The sequence below is a fragment of the Myiozetetes cayanensis genome, unplaced genomic scaffold (genome assembly GCF_022539395.1).
Source record: "Myiozetetes cayanensis isolate MyiCay16 unplaced genomic scaffold, myiCay2020 scf29, whole genome shotgun sequence".
Classification (NCBI taxonomy): domain Eukaryota; kingdom Metazoa; phylum Chordata; class Aves; order Passeriformes; family Tyrannidae; genus Myiozetetes; species Myiozetetes cayanensis.
This window is the reverse complement of record NW_026087510.1, coordinates 1,455,300-1,472,413: the sequence shown is the minus strand read 5'-3', so window position 1 is coordinate 1,472,413 and position 17,114 is coordinate 1,455,300. Positions and strand designations below refer to the sequence as shown.

The following is a 17,114-nucleotide window of genomic DNA, read 5'->3' as shown; positions in this document are numbered from 1 at the left end:
TTTCTCTTACCTTTTAGTTTTGAGAAATTGTTTACCGAAACCTGAACCCTCTGAAGAAACAACTTGCAAAAGCTGAGTAGTCCTGGCTTTTTCCACTGGAAAATTAAAAAAAGATGGAGTGGAACACGTGAAATTTGGGTCTGGGATTTTTTTTTTTTTTTTTTCCTCCCCTTCTTTTTTTTTTACACGTTATTGTTAGAAGCGGTTTGAAAATGCAACGCCAAGTGCTTTCTCTTTTCAAACGCTCCAGGCGTGTTACCCAACTGCTCCATGAGGTCAGTGAACGCGATTCCTCCTGGTCTGCAGCTGGAAATGGGGAATGGCTGGGTTTACTCGAGCCCTGGCATCGGCCACAGGCAGCGGAGGAGCCCAGCAGGTTGGGGCAGCGCCGTGGTGCCCTCACCCCGTGGCATTTCCCGAGCCCATCCTTTGGGAGGCTCGCCAAGAGCTTTTGGGCTGGGTGTCCGAGGGCTGTCCCGGGTTCTGGGAATGCCGGAGCTGCCGTGCTGGGAGCGTTGGTGTTTCCAGCTCCACCAGCAGTGGGGGTTCGGAGCTGGCCCAGTAGCCGGGGCCCAGTTACGCACTGGGGCCGCTTTCCATCCCTTTAAGCAGCTCCAGATTGGAGTTTGGCTCCAAAGGCTGGAACATGAAAGGCCTGTTTGCCTCCGAGCTGGATGACTCTGCCTTCAAACGGAGCAGCCGGGGCCATATGGATCCTATAGAGTGACCTGGTGAGGAGGGGAGGGCAGGAGGGGCTCTGGGACCCCCAGACCGGACCCTCTCACCCTCTGGCACCTTCGAGGGCTGCTCCTTCCTTGACTTCCTGGCTGCCAGGCCTGGACACTCACTGAAAGCCAAAGTTAGGCTTAAAGGAATTTAAAAATAAAAGAAGAAAGAAGAAGGGGGAGAAAAAGAAGTGAGAAAAGGGGGAGAAAAAGAAAGGGAGGGAGGGCGGATGGTGTGCCTTTAATAGCGTGTGGACTGCGCTCGCTAATCTGTGACTAAGCCCGTGCCTTGCCAAGCCGGGATCCATCCCCCAGCCGGGATCCATCCCCAGCCCAAGGCTCGGGAGTCATCGGGTCCCCTCCCTCCTCTCACCCCGCTCCCCGCCCGGGCGCCAGCTCCCCCCACCCCCCCACCGCTCCCCGTGGCAATTTATTTACTCATCTGGAGGGCACAGCCCCGGCGGTCTCTTGACTCAGCACTCCGGGGCCGATGGGAGCTGCGAGAGCAAATTCCAGGCAAGGAATAATCTCATGACTTGTCTCGGAAAAGATTGCTCCGCAAAGATCCCCTGACGGTCCCTCCTGCCAGGGCTCCCGATTTCCCAACCTTTGGGAGCTGGGGGCACTCAGCCAGGGATCCCGGGGGACCCACGGGACCCCTTGGAAAAACAGGGCTGGACTGGGAGCCGAGGAGTTGGTGCCTGTTCCCTCTGGGGAGCTGGAGCTGCTTTGCCAGGGCAGGGAGCCCGGAGCTTGGGCTTGTGGTTTTCTTCCTCTGCTTTCCTGGGAGGGTTTAAACCCTTCCTTCACCCCCAGGCACTTTGGGTTCCTCCAGTGGTGTTTTTTTTCCACAGGCACTGGCATTGCCCCCAGCAGGGCTGGCACCCTGAATGGCTTTCGAAGATATTTATTCTTTTTTTTTGCCTGTTGGCTTTCTTTCATCCTTCCTGTCTCTCTCATCCCGGTCTTTTTTCCCTACCTCCTCCCCTTGCAGAGTCACTGGAGTCCCATTCCCTTCTGAAGGCTCTTTGGGAGGTCTGGTCCCATGCCCAGTGCTTTCCCACGGGCACTGGGGATGGGGTGGGATTAGACCAAGTTGGCAATCAAGGATCTTTGGAAACCTGAATTTTTCCGGGAGCGAGGCCCTGTGGGCAGGCAGGGCTGCTGAGCTGACAGCTCCTGGGCTTCCTCCTTCTCAGCTGGGCTCAAGGCTTGGGATCACACAGCTCCTGGGGCTCTGTGCTCATCCTGCCTCCATGGGCCACCTCAGCAGCCAGGCTGCCTCTGGAGATGAAGATTCCTGGGGAGAGGAACCCTGGATTCACCCTCTGAGCAGCAGGAGCTCCCAAGGGCAACAGGACATCTCACACCCCCAAACCACACAGCCAAGTGCCTCCTGAAGCTCCTCCAAGCTTGTTAGGGTTGCTGGAGGATTCCTGGAGTTCCTGGCAAGGGCTCCCAGCTCCCGAGTCGCCAAATGACACCCCCTCCACCCCCTCCCCCATTTCATCTCCTCCTAAACAGCCTCTTGGCCCGAGCAGCCGAATTCAATCAGCCCTTTCACCATCTGCTCCCAGGCACTTCTGCCGGGGAAGGCTCGGGGCCAGGGAGCCTGTAATTCCTTAATAGCTTCCGGATGCTGCCGGGGTGGATGTGAGGGCTGGGAGTGTCTCAGCCTCTCTCCCCCCCAGCCCTCGCTGAGCTTTCCAAGATCAGCCTTCCCCTGGGCACATCCCGGCACCTCTGGTTTATCCCTGCCTGCTCCTGGCTCCCCGGGCTGAGGCCAAGAGGTGACGTCATCGCCATCCTGGACAGCCCTTGGCTCTGGGATGGGGATGACTGGGGCTGATGGGGCAGCCCATCAGTGTTTGGCCACCTTCCCCCGCTCACTCCCACCTTCATCTTCCCAGGGCTTGGTTTGGCCCAGTCTCTGCGCTGGTCCCTTCCCTGGTGGGAAGTTTCCTAGAAGTAGGAGCTGGAAAAGAAGACCTTCCTGGGGTCAATTAGGAAAATGCTCTTGTGCAGGAGGATCCTGGTTAGGCTGGATGTGTTGTGGTGTAACATATCTGGGCAAAGCCAGGAGCTCTGTGCTCACCCTGGAGTGGGGAGGATAATCCTGGGGCTCTCCTGGTGTCCCTGGGAAAATCCCCCTGTTCTTTGCCTTCGTTTCCTTGTCTGCCTAAAAATGAATAATGTCAGGAGGATTGCTCCTGGGCAGCTGTGGGATGAGCTTGGTTTGGCCCTGGTGTTCCTGAGGGACTCGCTGCCGTGGGATGCACAGCTTTGCTTCCCAAGTTTCTCCCAGGCCTCTCCCTGGCCTCCATCCCCCTGGGGGAGCTGAGCAGCTTGGACTCTTGTGAGCCCCTCTGGGTTGGATTTCAGCTGCAAAGGGGCTGGGGGGTAATATTTGTGAGCCCTGGTGAGGGGAGGGACACCCTCAGAGAGGGCCAAGGCACTTGCAAGTCTTCAGGGGAGTAAGTCCAGTGATGCAGAGAATCAATCCATAGTGCAGGGGGACTGGAGGTATGTGGATCATTACCTGCCATCTCTTGGCAGCTGCTGGCAGAGTTCACTATTTGCTCTAAAGAGTTATAAATAATTTTGTTGATTAAAATGATTGATTATCCTTGGTCTAATATTATTTAGGCAGAGCAAACAGTGCTGAGATTTACCAGCTGCTCTCTGACCTCCCAACCCTGATCTGTTTGCAAAAGGCCTGTGCAATTATTTGTTTGATTTGGGAGCTAAATACCCTCAAATCTGCTCTCCTCCTTTGCAAACTGCAGTGGGATGATGGAAACTGCAGGGAGGGTGGACCTGGAGCGCCTGTGTGTGGTGGCAGGTCCTTGGGCAGGAAGGGGTGAGGGACACGAGGACCTGACAGTCACCAGGTGAGCACAGGGTGAAGCTCTGGGGCTCCTCCTCCTCCTCTGCACATACTTGTGGAGTGCTGCCAGTGCTTCCTGGGCAGAGCCAAAGCACTGCCTGATGCTGGAAAAAAACAAAAGAGATGCTATCAGAGGCTGATATCAGAGGAAGGGCTTTCTCTGGGCACGGCAGCAGCAATACCTCTGCGACCCGGGATGGGTGATGGGTGTGACACGATCCCTCTGCGACCCGGTGTGATCTGGGGGGGTGTGACACGATCCCTCTGTGATCCGGGATGGCCTCTGCGATCCAGGGGATGTGACACGCTGCAACCTGCCCCTCCCATTGAGCAATCGTCGGGGTTTGTGCCGGCTGGGGTGTGCAGTGTCTGGCTGGCACTGCCCCGGGGCCAGGGGGTGGCCGGGGAGGCTGGGAAGGTGGGGCTGGGCCGGGCAGGAATCTGCAGCTGCTCAGGGATGTGGTGAGGTTTGCCCGGTGCCCCCGGGGCAGCGTGTGCTGGGAGGTGACCCAGGGCTGCCCAGCCTCCCTTCCTCACCCTCTGATCGCTGTTCCATGCTTGCTGCATCACCTGGAGAAGTCCCAGGCTTGAGGAGTCCCTTCCACTCGTGACCAACAGGCGTTTTGGGTGAATGGACACCAGTGGGTCCAGCCCTTCCAGCTGTAGCAGACATTCCTGGTGTATGAATGGGAGAGCTGGTGAGGGGAGGAGCGTGAGTTTGATGTGGATGGAGATATTCCAGGGGTTGCTCATCCCAGCTCCAGGGCACCTCAGGCTGTGTCCTGCCATGTGGGCCCCTCGTGTCTGGTGTGACGTGGCATTGACTCAGCCTGGGGACAGGGGCTGAGGTCAGGACTCAGAGAGATCAGTCTAGGCAGGAAAATCAAGGCAAGGTTGGGGAATTCCTTGGGACAGACAGATTGGAGGTGTTTGGCTGAGTATCTGCATGTCTAATCCCTTCCCAAGGCAAGGATAATTGAGAGGCTGGTGTTCAGGATCAGTGTGTTCCCAGCAGGAGGGACATCTGGGGAGTCCATCTGCATCACCAGTGTGTCATGTCATGGTGATGGGCACCACAAATAACTGGGGCACGGAGCCACTTCCCATGGATCAGCAGGACTGTGGGATGAAAGCACCCCGAGCTGTGAGGTCACAGGTAGCTGCTTCCCAAATGTGTTGGCACAGCGTGTTCCTCAGGTGTGTTTGAGCTGACTTGGAGGGCTTGGGATGCCTTTGTGGGGTGATGAAAGAGCTCAGCATGAGTGAAAGTTCCTTGGCCCTTCTCCCTGCTGCGAGGGGACAGCCCTGCCAAGAGATCTCAGCCTTCCCTTTTCACACTTCCCATCCTGACAGCATCTTCCTGCACAATGTTCTGCCAATTATCCTCAACCCAGGCCTTGCAAAATCCCTGCTCTCCCTTGCTGGGGGACTGTTGGCAGCCCCAGCCTGGAGCAGCAGCTGGAGGTGCTGGAGCTGAACCCCCCTTTGTGTCTGTCCCTATCCCTGCATGATGAAGAGGGAGATTAAAATCTGGAGGAGAGAGTGAGGGTTTATTTGGATGGAGAATTTCTCCATCTGAACTGGTTGGTGTGATTACAGTAGTTCCATGGTAGCATCCCATGTGCTTCTGCAGCCCAGGAAAAACCTGTGTCAGGGTGCTGGGATATATCCTTCTCTTTGGATGAATCCTCCTGTGCCATCCCTCCTTCATCAAAGATGCCAGAAGTGGCATCACCAGCCAAAGATTTAAGGCGAGAACAGCAGGATTCCTGGTTTTAACCTGGCAGGAGAGAAATGTGAGCTCTTACAGGTGTGTGGGGATGACCCAGCCCACTGTCTCCTCCCCGGAGAGCTGGAGCCCAGCCTGGCATTGCTCTGGGAGGGCTCAAACCATGTTCCTGTGGCCATGGAAGTGCAGCCCAGCCTGGCATTGCTCTGGGATTGCTCTGGCATTGCTCTGGGATTGCTCTGGCATTGCTCTGGCATTGCTCTGGGATTACTCTGGGATTGCTCTGGCATTGCTCTGGCATTGCTCTGGGATTGCTCTGGGTTTGCTCTGTGAGGGCTCAGGCCGTTCTCCTGTGTCTGTGGAAGCCTCTGGGGTGGTGAAGGGCTCCCAGCCCATCCCGAGGAATTTCAAGAGGCTTCTGGTGGCCCTGTAAATACCTCAGGCACCCCGTGAATGCCTCGGGCACCGTGCCAAGAGCCACGAATATCTGCTGGTGTGTTCGGAGGGTTTGGAGGGGTTTTTTTCCCCCCTTTTTTCCCCGTTTCTGTGGAGCAGTTTGAGGTCAGTGGGCTGTGAGGAGCTGGGTGTTTCTCAGAGGGGCATCTGCCAGAGGTGGAGCAGCTGCCTCGGGCATGACCCGGGCTGGCTCCTTCCACCTGACCTCCTTTCGGCAGGGCTGGGTGTCCATTACAGGCTTTGCTGAGCCCACGCCGGGCTCGCGTGTGCCCGTGCCCGGGGATTAGAGCTCTTTAGCAGGCGGTTAGCAGGGATTAGGGCGCATTATCCCGGGGGAAGCCGCGGCTCGCAGGTTTGCACCGCGCTGGGAGTGCCCTCCCGGCCCCGCCGAGGAATGAGCAGAGGCAAAGATGCCTGAGAGGGAGATGCTGATCCTGTCTGCAGGATCCCATCGTGGGATGGTCCACTGGGAAAGCAGGAGGGTGAAGGGCGCTAAGGCTGCGAGAAGAGGCTTTAACTCCCGGGTAGGAGGGGTTTGGGCATGGGTGTTTGTTCCTGCTGGCTGCAGCCCCGATCTGCCTGAGTCCAACCCGGAGTTCACCCTCTGCAGGGCTTTAATGAAACCCTGGGCTGCCATCCAGGCCAGAGGGTTTGGGAAAGGCTTGTGTGGAAGTTCTTAGCTGTGATGCTGTTAAATCTAAACTGATGTTAGGAGCTGATTCAAGAGTGTTTACCAATGTTGGGAGGGTTTAGAGCTGTGCTAGCAGTGGTGCTGGGGCTGAACCACCCTGTAGCAGCTCATCTGAGAATCATGCAATCCCAGAATGGGTTGGGTTGGAAGGGACAGTGAAGCTCATCTCGTTCCACGGGCAGGGACACCCTCCACTAGCCCAGTGGCTACTCCAGCCTGGACATTCCCAGGGATGGGGCAGCCACAGCTTCTCTGGGCAACAATGCTGAAATTTTTCTTGCTGAAAGATCTTTTTGCTCTCCCCTGAGGAGAGCTGCCAGAGGGAAAGAGCTGGAAAATCATGAGGAATGGAGTCTCACAAAGGACTTATAGGGCAAAACTGTTTCACTGATGACTGTAATAGGTGAACCATTTCCACCTCTCCTCACTGGCCAGAGCTTGGAATCCTGATTCTCTGAATCATGGAATCACAGAATCATAGAATCACAGACTGGTTTGGGTTGGAAGGGAAATTAAAGACCATTTTTTTTCACCCTCTGCCATGGGCAGGGACACCTTCTATCAGCCCAGAATGCTCCAAGCCTCATCCAACCTGGCCTTGGACACCTCCAGGGCTGTTGCAGCCACAGCTTCTCTGGACAATAATGCTGAAATTTTTCTTGGTGAAAAATCTTTGTGCTGAAAGCTTCCCAGAGTTCTGATGAGCAGTTAGACCGTGGCCACATTCCCCAACCCCAGAGGTGGCCACATCTCCCTGGTGCTTGCTCTTATCCATCTGTGCTCCTTCCAGGGGATGAAATGGGGAGGATGCAGCAAATTCCCAACCAAGGGCAGCCCTGCTTGGAGCTGCTGCAGGAAGAGGAGCTGTAGGCCCTGTCCCTGCTGCTGAGCTGGGGAGCTTTGCTGTAATTGCAGCGTTGACTCAAGTGCTGTGCTTTTGCTCTGGGCTTTCTCTAGCACTTCATTCCCTCCTCTCTCCCACAAAAGTGGGGAGGATGGAGCGAGGTGACCAGACAGGCCGTTCCCTGCGAGCTTCTGGGACTCTTAGGGATGCTGCTTTCCCAGGACTGCTGGCCAGCACCCATGCTGTAAAGCTGGGAGGGAGAGAGAGAGGCAGGAGAAGGAGCCTGAATGACTTTGGGGTGGTGGCTGCAACATCCTTCACCTGCTGGTGCTGCTGCCTGGTTCCTGGCCAGCTGTGAGATACCCAGAGCCAAACCCAGCCCTCCCTCCCCCTTGGATTGCTCTGTGTCCACTTTTCCTCATGGACATATCTCCCACCTTGCACCCAAGAGAGATGTTTCCATTCTGCTTTTGTACCCAAAGCCAAGCAGAGCATCCTGACACCTCCACTTTCCTCTCTCTGCTGAAAGTCCAGACTTGGGGGAAGAAATGCATTTAGAGATAGGCACTTTTCAGGCCCTGTTCTTAGGGGAAGAGCTGGCCCCCATGACACACCACATCTCCATAAGAAAGCTGCTGAAAGCGGCTTTGTTGGGCTTTCTGCAGCTCTAAGCACTGTGGGCTTTCGGTTTCCTCTCTTGTTTTTTTCTCTTGAAGCTCAGCTTTCATCTCAGAGTATTTATTTTTCACTGCTTGAAGGAGAAAAAAAAAAAAGACTTATTTTTCTTTTCCTTGCCTTTTTTTTTTATAAAAGAAATATATTTATTTTAAATTAAAATAGCAAATGTCTGCGCCTTTTAAGCAGAGGGAAGCAGGGCTGGTCTCTGGCGAGTTGCTGCAGGAAGGGGAACCAAATCTCCTCTTCTCCTCCCATCCCTGCGCTCAGCCCTGCTCCCCATCCGTCCCTGCTTCCCAGATTTCCCTGTGGTCCCTCTTTTTTTTTTTTTCCCCCCAGCTTTCTGTCCCACTTTCCCTTTCCCCCCCATCGAATTTCCCTGCCCTTTGGGTCCGAGGAGCCCTAATTGGAACAGGCCGGCTCCTCTGCCGCTTCCTGCGTGGGAGTGAGAGGCAGCGCTTGTGAAAACAGTTCAAAAGTGCACACAAATTTTTGCCTAATCCTGCCTAAATAACAGGGGGGCTCAGGCGGGGTGAGCTGCCCCTGCTCCAGGGCGGGGGCACCTGGGAAAGGCAGAGCTGCCCGAGGGGGCTGGAAACCTGAGCTGGACCCACGGTGCCCCCACGGTGCCCCCACGGTGCCCGGGCGCCTCGGTGGGGAGCGTGGGAAGGCTCCAGGCTCCAGGCCCCCCTCTCCCCTCGGCCTCCTCTGATCCTGAGAAAGGTTTCCCTGCTGCTGAACCCTCCCAGCTGGGGGACGTTGGGAAACGTGCTCCTCAGCTTCCCCCGTGCCCGCCTCTGCCCCGGTTGGGATCCTTGGGGTGGGATGGAGGGGGCTCTGCGTGGACAGTGTCAGGCTTGGGGTGGGCTGGAGGTGGAGGGATCCAGGGGTTTGGTGGTCAGGGACTCACTGTGGGCTCGTGGGAAGAGGAGGGGGAGAGCAAACCCATGCTGGTCCTTGCAGAGGCTCTGAGAAACTCAAGGCTTGGAGTAACCATCTTATGGGCTGGTGGAAGGTGCCCTGCACGTGGCAGGGAGGTTGGAACAAGATGGTCTTTAAGGTCTCCTTCAACCCAAGCTATTCTCTGATAATTTAGGCTGCATATTAAAATCAGCCTAATGGATGTTTTCTGTGGGTCAGGCAGGTTAAATAAGTTCAAAGAAAGCAGCAAACAAACCATATTTGTGTATATTTAGAGAGCTTGTCTCTCACTGGCAATGCTGTACAAAGCTTGAGTGCAACTGCAGCAGAAATTTAGAATTTATCCAGAAAGGTTTTTTGCCAGAAAATGTATTTCCCCTTCAAGAATGTGCTTCTTTTCATTCTTGGTGTTAAAGAGAGCATCCTCAGCTGGGGAATCTGTGTTTCAGCTTCCCCCATCCCTGATTCTGCCCTGGTTTGGATCCTTGGGATGGGATGGAGGGGGCTCAGCAGGGACAATGGCAGGCTTGGGGTGGGCTGCAGGTGGAGGGATCCAGGAGTTTGGTGGTCAGGGACTCACTGTGGGCTCGTGGGAAGAGCAGGAGGAGAGCAAACCCATGCTGGTCCTTGCAGAGGCTCTGAGAAACTCCTCCTGCTCCATCGTGGCCTTCCCACGGCAGAGGGATGTCCTGCACTGTGGGCAGCTCCAAGTGGGCTCAGGGAGCATCTCAGCTGCCTCAGGGCTCAAGGACTGAGGTGTTTTGAGGGACATGGGCACAAATTCAGGGAGCCCTTGGATGCACAGTCCCAAGGGATGATTTTTCTTGACTCTCATCAAATGTTCTCATTTGAAACCAACCATCTTCTACCAAACTTAATCATGGAATCGTGGAAGGATTTGGGTTGGAAGGGACCTTAAAGCCCATCCAGTCCCACCCCCTGCCATGGGCAGGGACACCTTCCACCAGCCCAGGGTGCTCCAATCTGGCCTTGGACACTTCTAAGGATGGGGCAGCCACAGCTTCTCTGGGCAACCTGTGCCAGGGCCTGCCCACCCTCCCAGGGAACAATATCTTCCTAAAACCTAATTTAAATCTATCCTATTTCCTTTCAAAGCCATTATTCCCCCTTGTCCCTGGGCCTCTGTCAAGCCACCCTGAAATCCCCCTGTTCTCCTCATGCTCTGGGCCTGGGAAGAGGAGGAGGGGGGCACTGGGCACGCTGGGTTCCTGACCTTGGTGTCCATCCCTCAGAGGTGGCTGCGGGGTCAGGTGGCTCCACTCTGACCCTCTGTACACCCATTTACACACAGGATACCAGACAAGGACACACTGGGGCTGGGATGGAAAAAAAAGTGAGTGGCCGAGGGGAGCTTTGAGGGGTCAGTGACCCTGAGTGGGAACTGGGGTGACAGATGCCTTTGCTCCCAGCCCTGTGCTCGGAGCATCTTCTTTATTTTCCACTTCTTGCCCTTGTGCAATCAGCTGCTCTGGCCTCCAGAGGAGCTTCTTGCATTTTTAAGGTCAAAATCCCTAAAGTTTGTAAATCCCAGGCCTTTAATAAGATCAGATGTGTGGAAATAGTTTATCCAAGTGGAGCCTGGTGAGAGCAGAGTGGGAATTTGGCTGGGGGATGAACTCGGTGATCTCGGCCTCTCCTCTGCGGGTTTTCTCTCAGGCTCCCTGTCCCACGTGGGGTGAAGGGTTTGGGCAGGTCCCCCTCAGCACAGAACCCATCTGGGGCTGCAGAGGGGATGTCAGGGCTGTCATTATCCTCTTGTCTGCCTGAAGTCCCATTCCCAAGGGTATCAGGGAGCTGGACGGGTCTGGTTTGGTGAAGCCACCGAGCCCCCTCTTTGCCTTGGAAAGCTGCAGCCAGATGCGAAGTTGTCCCTCTCTGCCTCCCTTGTGTGAAGGCAAATCACTTCTCTCTGCTCCACAGATGCTGGAGCTGCTGGTAATGCAATTTTCCAGGGCGACTGCAACTCCTGGTAGTACTTAAACCAACTAACCCATCACTCCCTGCCCGGTGTCCCAGGAGGAATATCAAAGGCAGTTCCCCGTCGGAGGATGAGGCATCCAGGCAGCCAAGTGCAGGTGGCAGCCGTGTCAGGGAGGCTTTGATGGGCCCCACAAAACCAGCCAGCAGAGCCAGTTCACCTGGGCCCTGCTGCTGGGCCTGCTTTGGCCATTAAAGCCCTGCAATCTCCAGGCTGAGCTGAGTGGAGCAGCTGGGCTCAGGGCTGGCTCTCTGGCTGTGCTGTGAGGGCAGCAGGAGGAGCACGAAGGGACATGTTTTGTTTGGGTGAGATTTGATCAAAATCTTGGAAAGGGGTTTCAGGTGGCAGTGAAAGCTGAAACCAGGGGAGCTCAGCCTGGCTGGTTGCTTTTGTTCCTGAAACTGTGCTGGGCTTTTGGAACCCCAGACTGGAGGTGAAGAGCTGGAGAACATCACCAGGGCTGGACTCTCCTCCACAGGAAAGAACTCCCCTGCACACCCAGCAAAGCTCATGGAATTATAATTGTTTGGAATGGACCCCCAGGGATCATCCAGTGCAACTCCTGGCCATGCAAAGGGCAGAGCTGGCTGAAGCTCATCGTGCTCCTCAGACACTTGGGGTTTAACACAGAAAATGATATTTAAGTCAACTCAGTATCTCCAAACCAGCAGAGACAGAATTTAGATTAAAAACTGTCCCTCCCCCGTGTGTTTCTGGGGTCACAAAGCCAAGCCTTGCCCACAGACACGTCTGCAGAGCTTTTCACCCACGTTTGGTTTTACCCACGTGAGTTTTCTAGAGCTGTGGGACCCTGCTGACCAAACCAAGGCTTCTGGGAGCGTTTGCAGGCTCAGGGCTTCGGGGCTGCTTTGTGCTCTGCAGAAATGTGAACAAGTAGCTGCGATTTTACAGGAAAAAATAGATGATGTTTCAGTCCTAAAGCTGCCGAGTACAGCGTGTTTTCAAGGGGAAGCCTTGAAATGCACATTTGGGCTGATTTTGGTGTTTAAATAGAAACCCTCCTCTGGCATGGTGGTTTTTTTTAATTTGAAAACAGACTGTTTGCTTCTCCATGACCTCTCCCTGGGAATCACTTTCAAGTCTCCCCTGTTTTGACATGTTGTTTGTGCAGAGCTCAGCGTTCACCTTCCTAAACCGAAACCTCATCCCCCCGCTACTGCAAAATTGATCCTGGCCGTGTACAAACCCAACCCCACGGACCCTGCAGGAGGAAACAGGGGGGATCAGGGATGGGTGTTTGCTGTTTGCAGAGATAAACCCACGTTTTGTCACCCCCCTCACCCTGCTCTCGGTGCCACCTCCACTCCGGTTTTCACGAGTGATTCAGTGTAAAAGTTGGGGTCAGAAACGTTTTCTCAGCCCGGCTCTTGACTCATCTTCCCATGGCAGGCAGGAGCAGGAGCTGCTGTTTAACCAGGCAAGGAGGGGAGGGATTCCTGGGTGGTCCCTGAAACCACAGAAAGCAAAGCATTAAAATGTAACATGAGGATGAAGGGAAAGGGGCACTGAACCACTTTCTCCCAGTGTTATCTGGAGGCAGCAGATGGGGAACAGAGATAACAAGGGTGGCTGCTCATTTTTCCGTGCCCTCTTCCAGCCAAATCCAGTAAATAATGAAGTGTAATTTGCCAAATAGCCCTTGAATGTGGGATTTGCTTTCGAAGGTCCTGATGCTGCCACTGTGGCAGCAATCCTGGATTTATGTGGGGAGGAACTGGGTCCCCAGAGACTTGGGGTCAGGAATTTTACTGGTCCTGCCTGAGCAGAGAGCCTGCAAATCATTCCTTGAGTGCCTTGGTGACTGAGGTTGGAGGGGATTAAATAGAAGGGCTGATTTTAGCCTGGATTTTGATGGGGGCTGAGAGGTGGAAGGGGCAGAAGTGGAGGCAGAGAAGTTGCTCTGTTTGGCTTGGCAGTGGAATTGCATTCGTTGCATCCAGAGGATGATTTGGGGTTGCTCTGGTCGTGGTCACCCTCACCCTGTGTTACAGAGCTGATCCATGGAATCCCAGAGTCATTTGTGTTGGAAAAGCCCTCCCAGATCATCCAGTCCAACCATTCCCCCTGCACTGCCATCCCACCACCAAACCACAGCCCCAAAGTGCCACATCCACGTGTTTTTTGAGCAGTTCCAGGGGTGGTGATTCCACCAGTGCCCTGTAATCCTATTGACCCAACCCTGAGATTCCCACCTGGAAAAAAACCCCAACATTGTGTTGTTTGGCCTTTAAGTGATGCCCAGGAGTTGGGCTGTGGAGGATGTGAGTGGAGCTGGATCCCCAGACTGGGTCAGACTGGGAAGCAGCTCTGCTGCACTGTGTCCATCCTTCAATCCATATTTTATCAGGGATTTACTCAACACTGCCTAAAACAAGCACTCACCAGCATTTTGCTTGTTAAATCAGAGCTGAAACGAACTTAGAGCCATGGAAATTCACACTGGCATTCCCATAAAACAGAGAATTCTTTCATTTTTCGTGTCCATGCCCAGATAGCCATGAAAACACCCAAGAGTTTGCCCATGTTGTCGTTTTTCCACTGAGTTTTCATGGAAAAATTTCCACTAGGCTACAGTGCTAGACCAAGCTCAGGTGGAAGATTTCCATATGAGGCTGATAAAGCTCAGTTTTTGGGATGGTGGCTGTGGGAGGCTTTCCTTCTCCAACAAAGATGTTTTTCAGGAATACTTACAATGTAGGACAAAGAGCCAAACCTTTATTCCGATTTCTTTCCCTCAAACGGGTGCTTTTGTCTGTGAAACCCTTGGGCTACAAATGTCCACCTCCTTCCAAATAAATCAGGAAAAGGCATAAAAAAAAAAAAAAAGCAAAGGATGAGGTTTGCTTCTCATCAGGGCTCACTCCAGGCCTGGCTTGGCTTGGCCCCTCTGTCCCCTGGGATGGCTGCACGTCCTCCATGACTCGCCTGGATCCGTCACTCCATGCGTGATGTAACTCTGGCTTAACGTGGGATTTTCCAGCTTTTGTTTTCCCTTCCTCCTCAAATGGGTTTTCTGATGGTTCCCCATCCTGCCTCAGCTCCCTTTTTCATGGAATCATGGAATCTCCCAGGATGGTTTGGGTTGGGAGGGACGTTAAAGCTCATCCAGTCCCACCCCCTGCCGTGGGCAGGGACACCTTCCACCAGCCCAGGTTGCTCCAAGCCCCATCCAACCTGGCCTTGGACACTTCCAGGGATGGGGCAGCCACAGCTTCTCTGTGCCACAGCCTGTGCCAGGGACTCCTCATCCTCCCAGGGAAGAATTTTCTGGAATAAAGAATTTTCTAAGTTTCTTTCATTTTTCCCTTGTTTGTCTCTGGACCGGGACAGTGGACTGGTAATTCAGGGATGCTTTTTCACCCTCCTTTCTTGTTCACCCTGGCATGGGATTCTTTGCCTTCCTTGGTATCTGGAGCTGCTCAGCTTTGTCCCAGGCTCCAGACACTCGTGGGATGCTGAAGCCCAGCAGGCTGATGTCTGGGAAGGTCTTTGATCCCATTGTCCAGTTCCAGTAGCACATTCCACCTGCCCCATGTCACCTGGCCAGCTCGACTCCTGTCGCCTTTCCCACTCCTGTGTCCTCATGGCCATCTTTCTCTCCTGCTTTTTTTTTTCCAGACATGGAATGTGCAGATGTGCCTTTATTAACTCCCAGCAGCAAAGAAATGATGTCCCAAGCACTGAAAGCCACGTTCAGTGGCTTTGCCAAGGAGCAGCAGCGGCTGGGAATTCCCAAAGGTAAGACGTGCTTTTCCCAGGGAGCAGCCGTTGTATCCACAGGGCTTGTGCCCTTCAGCCAGACTGCCTGGAGTTCTCCATGAGTTCTCCAAGGCTGCCATCCCTTTGTTGGGTCTCTTCAGGTGGTATTGCCTTGTTTCTTGGCAGCTTCAGCTGGAAAAACGTGGATAAAGTCATGTCCGCTATAGGGAGAAGCAGCAGGGAGGTACAGCTAGTCAAACTGGTGACAGGGACAGAAACCAAAAAAATTGGAGAAAAGGGTGGGAGAAGTGGGGCAGAGAGCTGATTGGATTATTGGGAGTCCCAAACAAACCCAAAACTCATTGTCTGAAAGGGCTGGACTTGATGATCTCGGAGGTCTCTTCCAACCCAGTTAGTTCTATGTGTACAGCGGGGCTGATCCAAGCTGGGCATGGTGTTCCCTCACCACCCCCGTGCCAGTGGGCTGCCACTCTCCATGGGAGTGCAGCTGTAGCCCTGTTTGTGCCCTGTTTTCCTGGGAAAGCTGCTGGTTGTTGCTCAGTGCGGGGTCCCTCCTGCAGATCCCCAGCAGTGGACGGAGACGCACGTGCGGGACTGGGTGATGTGGGCGGTCAACGAGTTCAGCCTCAAGGAGGTGGATTTCCAGAAGTTCTGCATGAATGGAGCTGCCCTCTGTGCCCTGGGCAAGGAGTGCTTCCTGGAGCTGGCCCCTGACTTTGTGGGAGACATCCTCTGGGAGCACCTGGAGATCCTGCAGAAAGGTGAGTCCGGGAGTCTCCGTGGGGAATGAGTGACGCTGTCCTGGCCAGCCTGATTTTGGGGCTTTCCAAAGAGCACTGAGCTGTTCACCTGGGGCTCCAATGCCAGGAAAAACCTCTTACACAGCCCAGCTTTCCAGCAGGATTCCCAAATGGGCATCCCCACTGGTAGTGGGCAAAGCAAACCCTGGCAGGGCTTGAAAGGGGCAGAGTGTTTGTGCCGGCTGCTTGGCAGGAACCCGCCGTGGGCAGGGACGCTCTGCCTGCCTGGAACCCACGGTGGGATTTTCCAGAGCATTTTTCCTTGGCTTGTTCAGCTCCTGTTGTGAATTTTAGTGCTTCCTCCAGGAGATCTGGGCATACACCAAAGTCCCACCCTCATTTCCTAGCGGTGATTGGAAGCTGCTTTGCTTTGTTTCGTGTCCCAAAAGTGTGTTTCATGGCCCAAAACGGGCGTTTCATATCCCGAAAATGGCATTTTTTGAGGAGGAGAAGCCATCTCTGCCAGTCCCTGTGGGACAGCATCCAATTGCCATTGGCTGGTGACACACATGTTGATTTTGGCTGTTGATTTTCATGGTCTGGATGCCCAGGAAATGCTGGGATTGTTTATAAAGAGCAGGAGAAGAGCTGAACACCTTAAACCTGGGCCATGAGCAGGAGCAGCAGCCCCTGGGCTCCTATTCCAGCTCCTTTTTGTGCAGAGCTGTTTGCTTTCCTGGAACATCCCTTGTGCTGTCCTACTGACCCTGGTGGCAGGAAGGGGAGGGGGAGCACAGTTATTCCTTCCAGGAAACCATTGACAAATGGCTGTTAATTGCCAATTACTAATTTTACTGCTACCTGTGGTTTTCAGAAGGTAAACACAGCCTCTGGGTAGGACAGGCTGTTTTCCTGCTCTTTTCACTCTTTATCTGGGCTGTTCTTCTTCTTTTGCATGTTTTTTATTGAGTGCTTATATCAACAGCAGGTACTTTAACCAAACAAAGCAAAACCTTGTGGTCAGCCCCGTTTGTCCTTGCTATGAGCCATTCCTTGTACCTTCCCACAGCCTTCCTTCACTGGTGTCCCTGGCTGGGACAGAAGGATGGAACAAGATGATCTTTAAGCTCATTTTAACCCAAACTGCTCAGTGATTCTGTAATTCTGTGATTTTTGGGGCTAAAACTCACTGGAGAGGGGTGGGATGTGCTGCAGGTACTGGCTGGGGCATCAGAGCTGGGTGTGCAGCTCCTTCCTGTGGATTCCCCACACGTGGAGATGAACTTGGAGCTGTAATTTCACAGGAGAGTGGGAATCATGTTTTCATGTAGCATTGACACACACAAGGGTGTTCAGACACTGCAGCCTTGACGATACCAAAGGTCTGGGACAGCCAGGAGCTTTTACAAAGCAACTGGAAATCTTTGCTCCTGTTGTAACTCTCTTTCCAAAAGGAAGAAGAAGGATAAAGCTGAATTTCTGAGTGTCTCCACACTGTTGGTGTAGCCCTGGGAACCAAGAAATCTCCCTTCTGTGTTTTCTGGGGACTTTGTCACTCTTGCACAAGCTGAGCCCTCTCCCCTCGGGGGGGTTCTGAACTCATTTCCCAGCAGGGCAGTATCTGTGAAGTGTTTGGGGTGTAACCAAGAACTTCTAAGAAATAACTCCACGGCCTGGTTTCTGTTCCCTGCAGCTCACAGGGCTGG

At 54.0% G+C, this 17,114-nt stretch overlaps 2 protein-coding genes across 2 annotated transcripts in view; one reads left to right on the top strand and one right to left on the bottom strand.

Moving 5' to 3' along the window:
- The window catches only part of ST3GAL4 (ST3 beta-galactoside alpha-2,3-sialyltransferase 4), a 1,214,471-nt gene that overhangs the window by 613,557 nt on the left and 583,800 nt on the right, over positions 1–17,114 (bottom strand). The gene's annotated exons all lie outside the window — the stretch shown is intronic.
- Positions 1–17,114, top strand: part of ETS1 (ETS proto-oncogene 1, transcription factor) — a 47,837-nt gene that overhangs the window by 8,878 nt on the left and 21,845 nt on the right. Inside the window, exons 2-3 of the mRNA XM_050323051.1 lie at positions 14,567–14,686; positions 15,229–15,429. Of these exons, the coding sequence (XP_050179008.1) occupies positions 14,567–14,686; positions 15,229–15,429 (321 nt within the window). The remainder of the gene's footprint in view (positions 1–14,566; positions 14,687–15,228; positions 15,430–17,114) is intronic.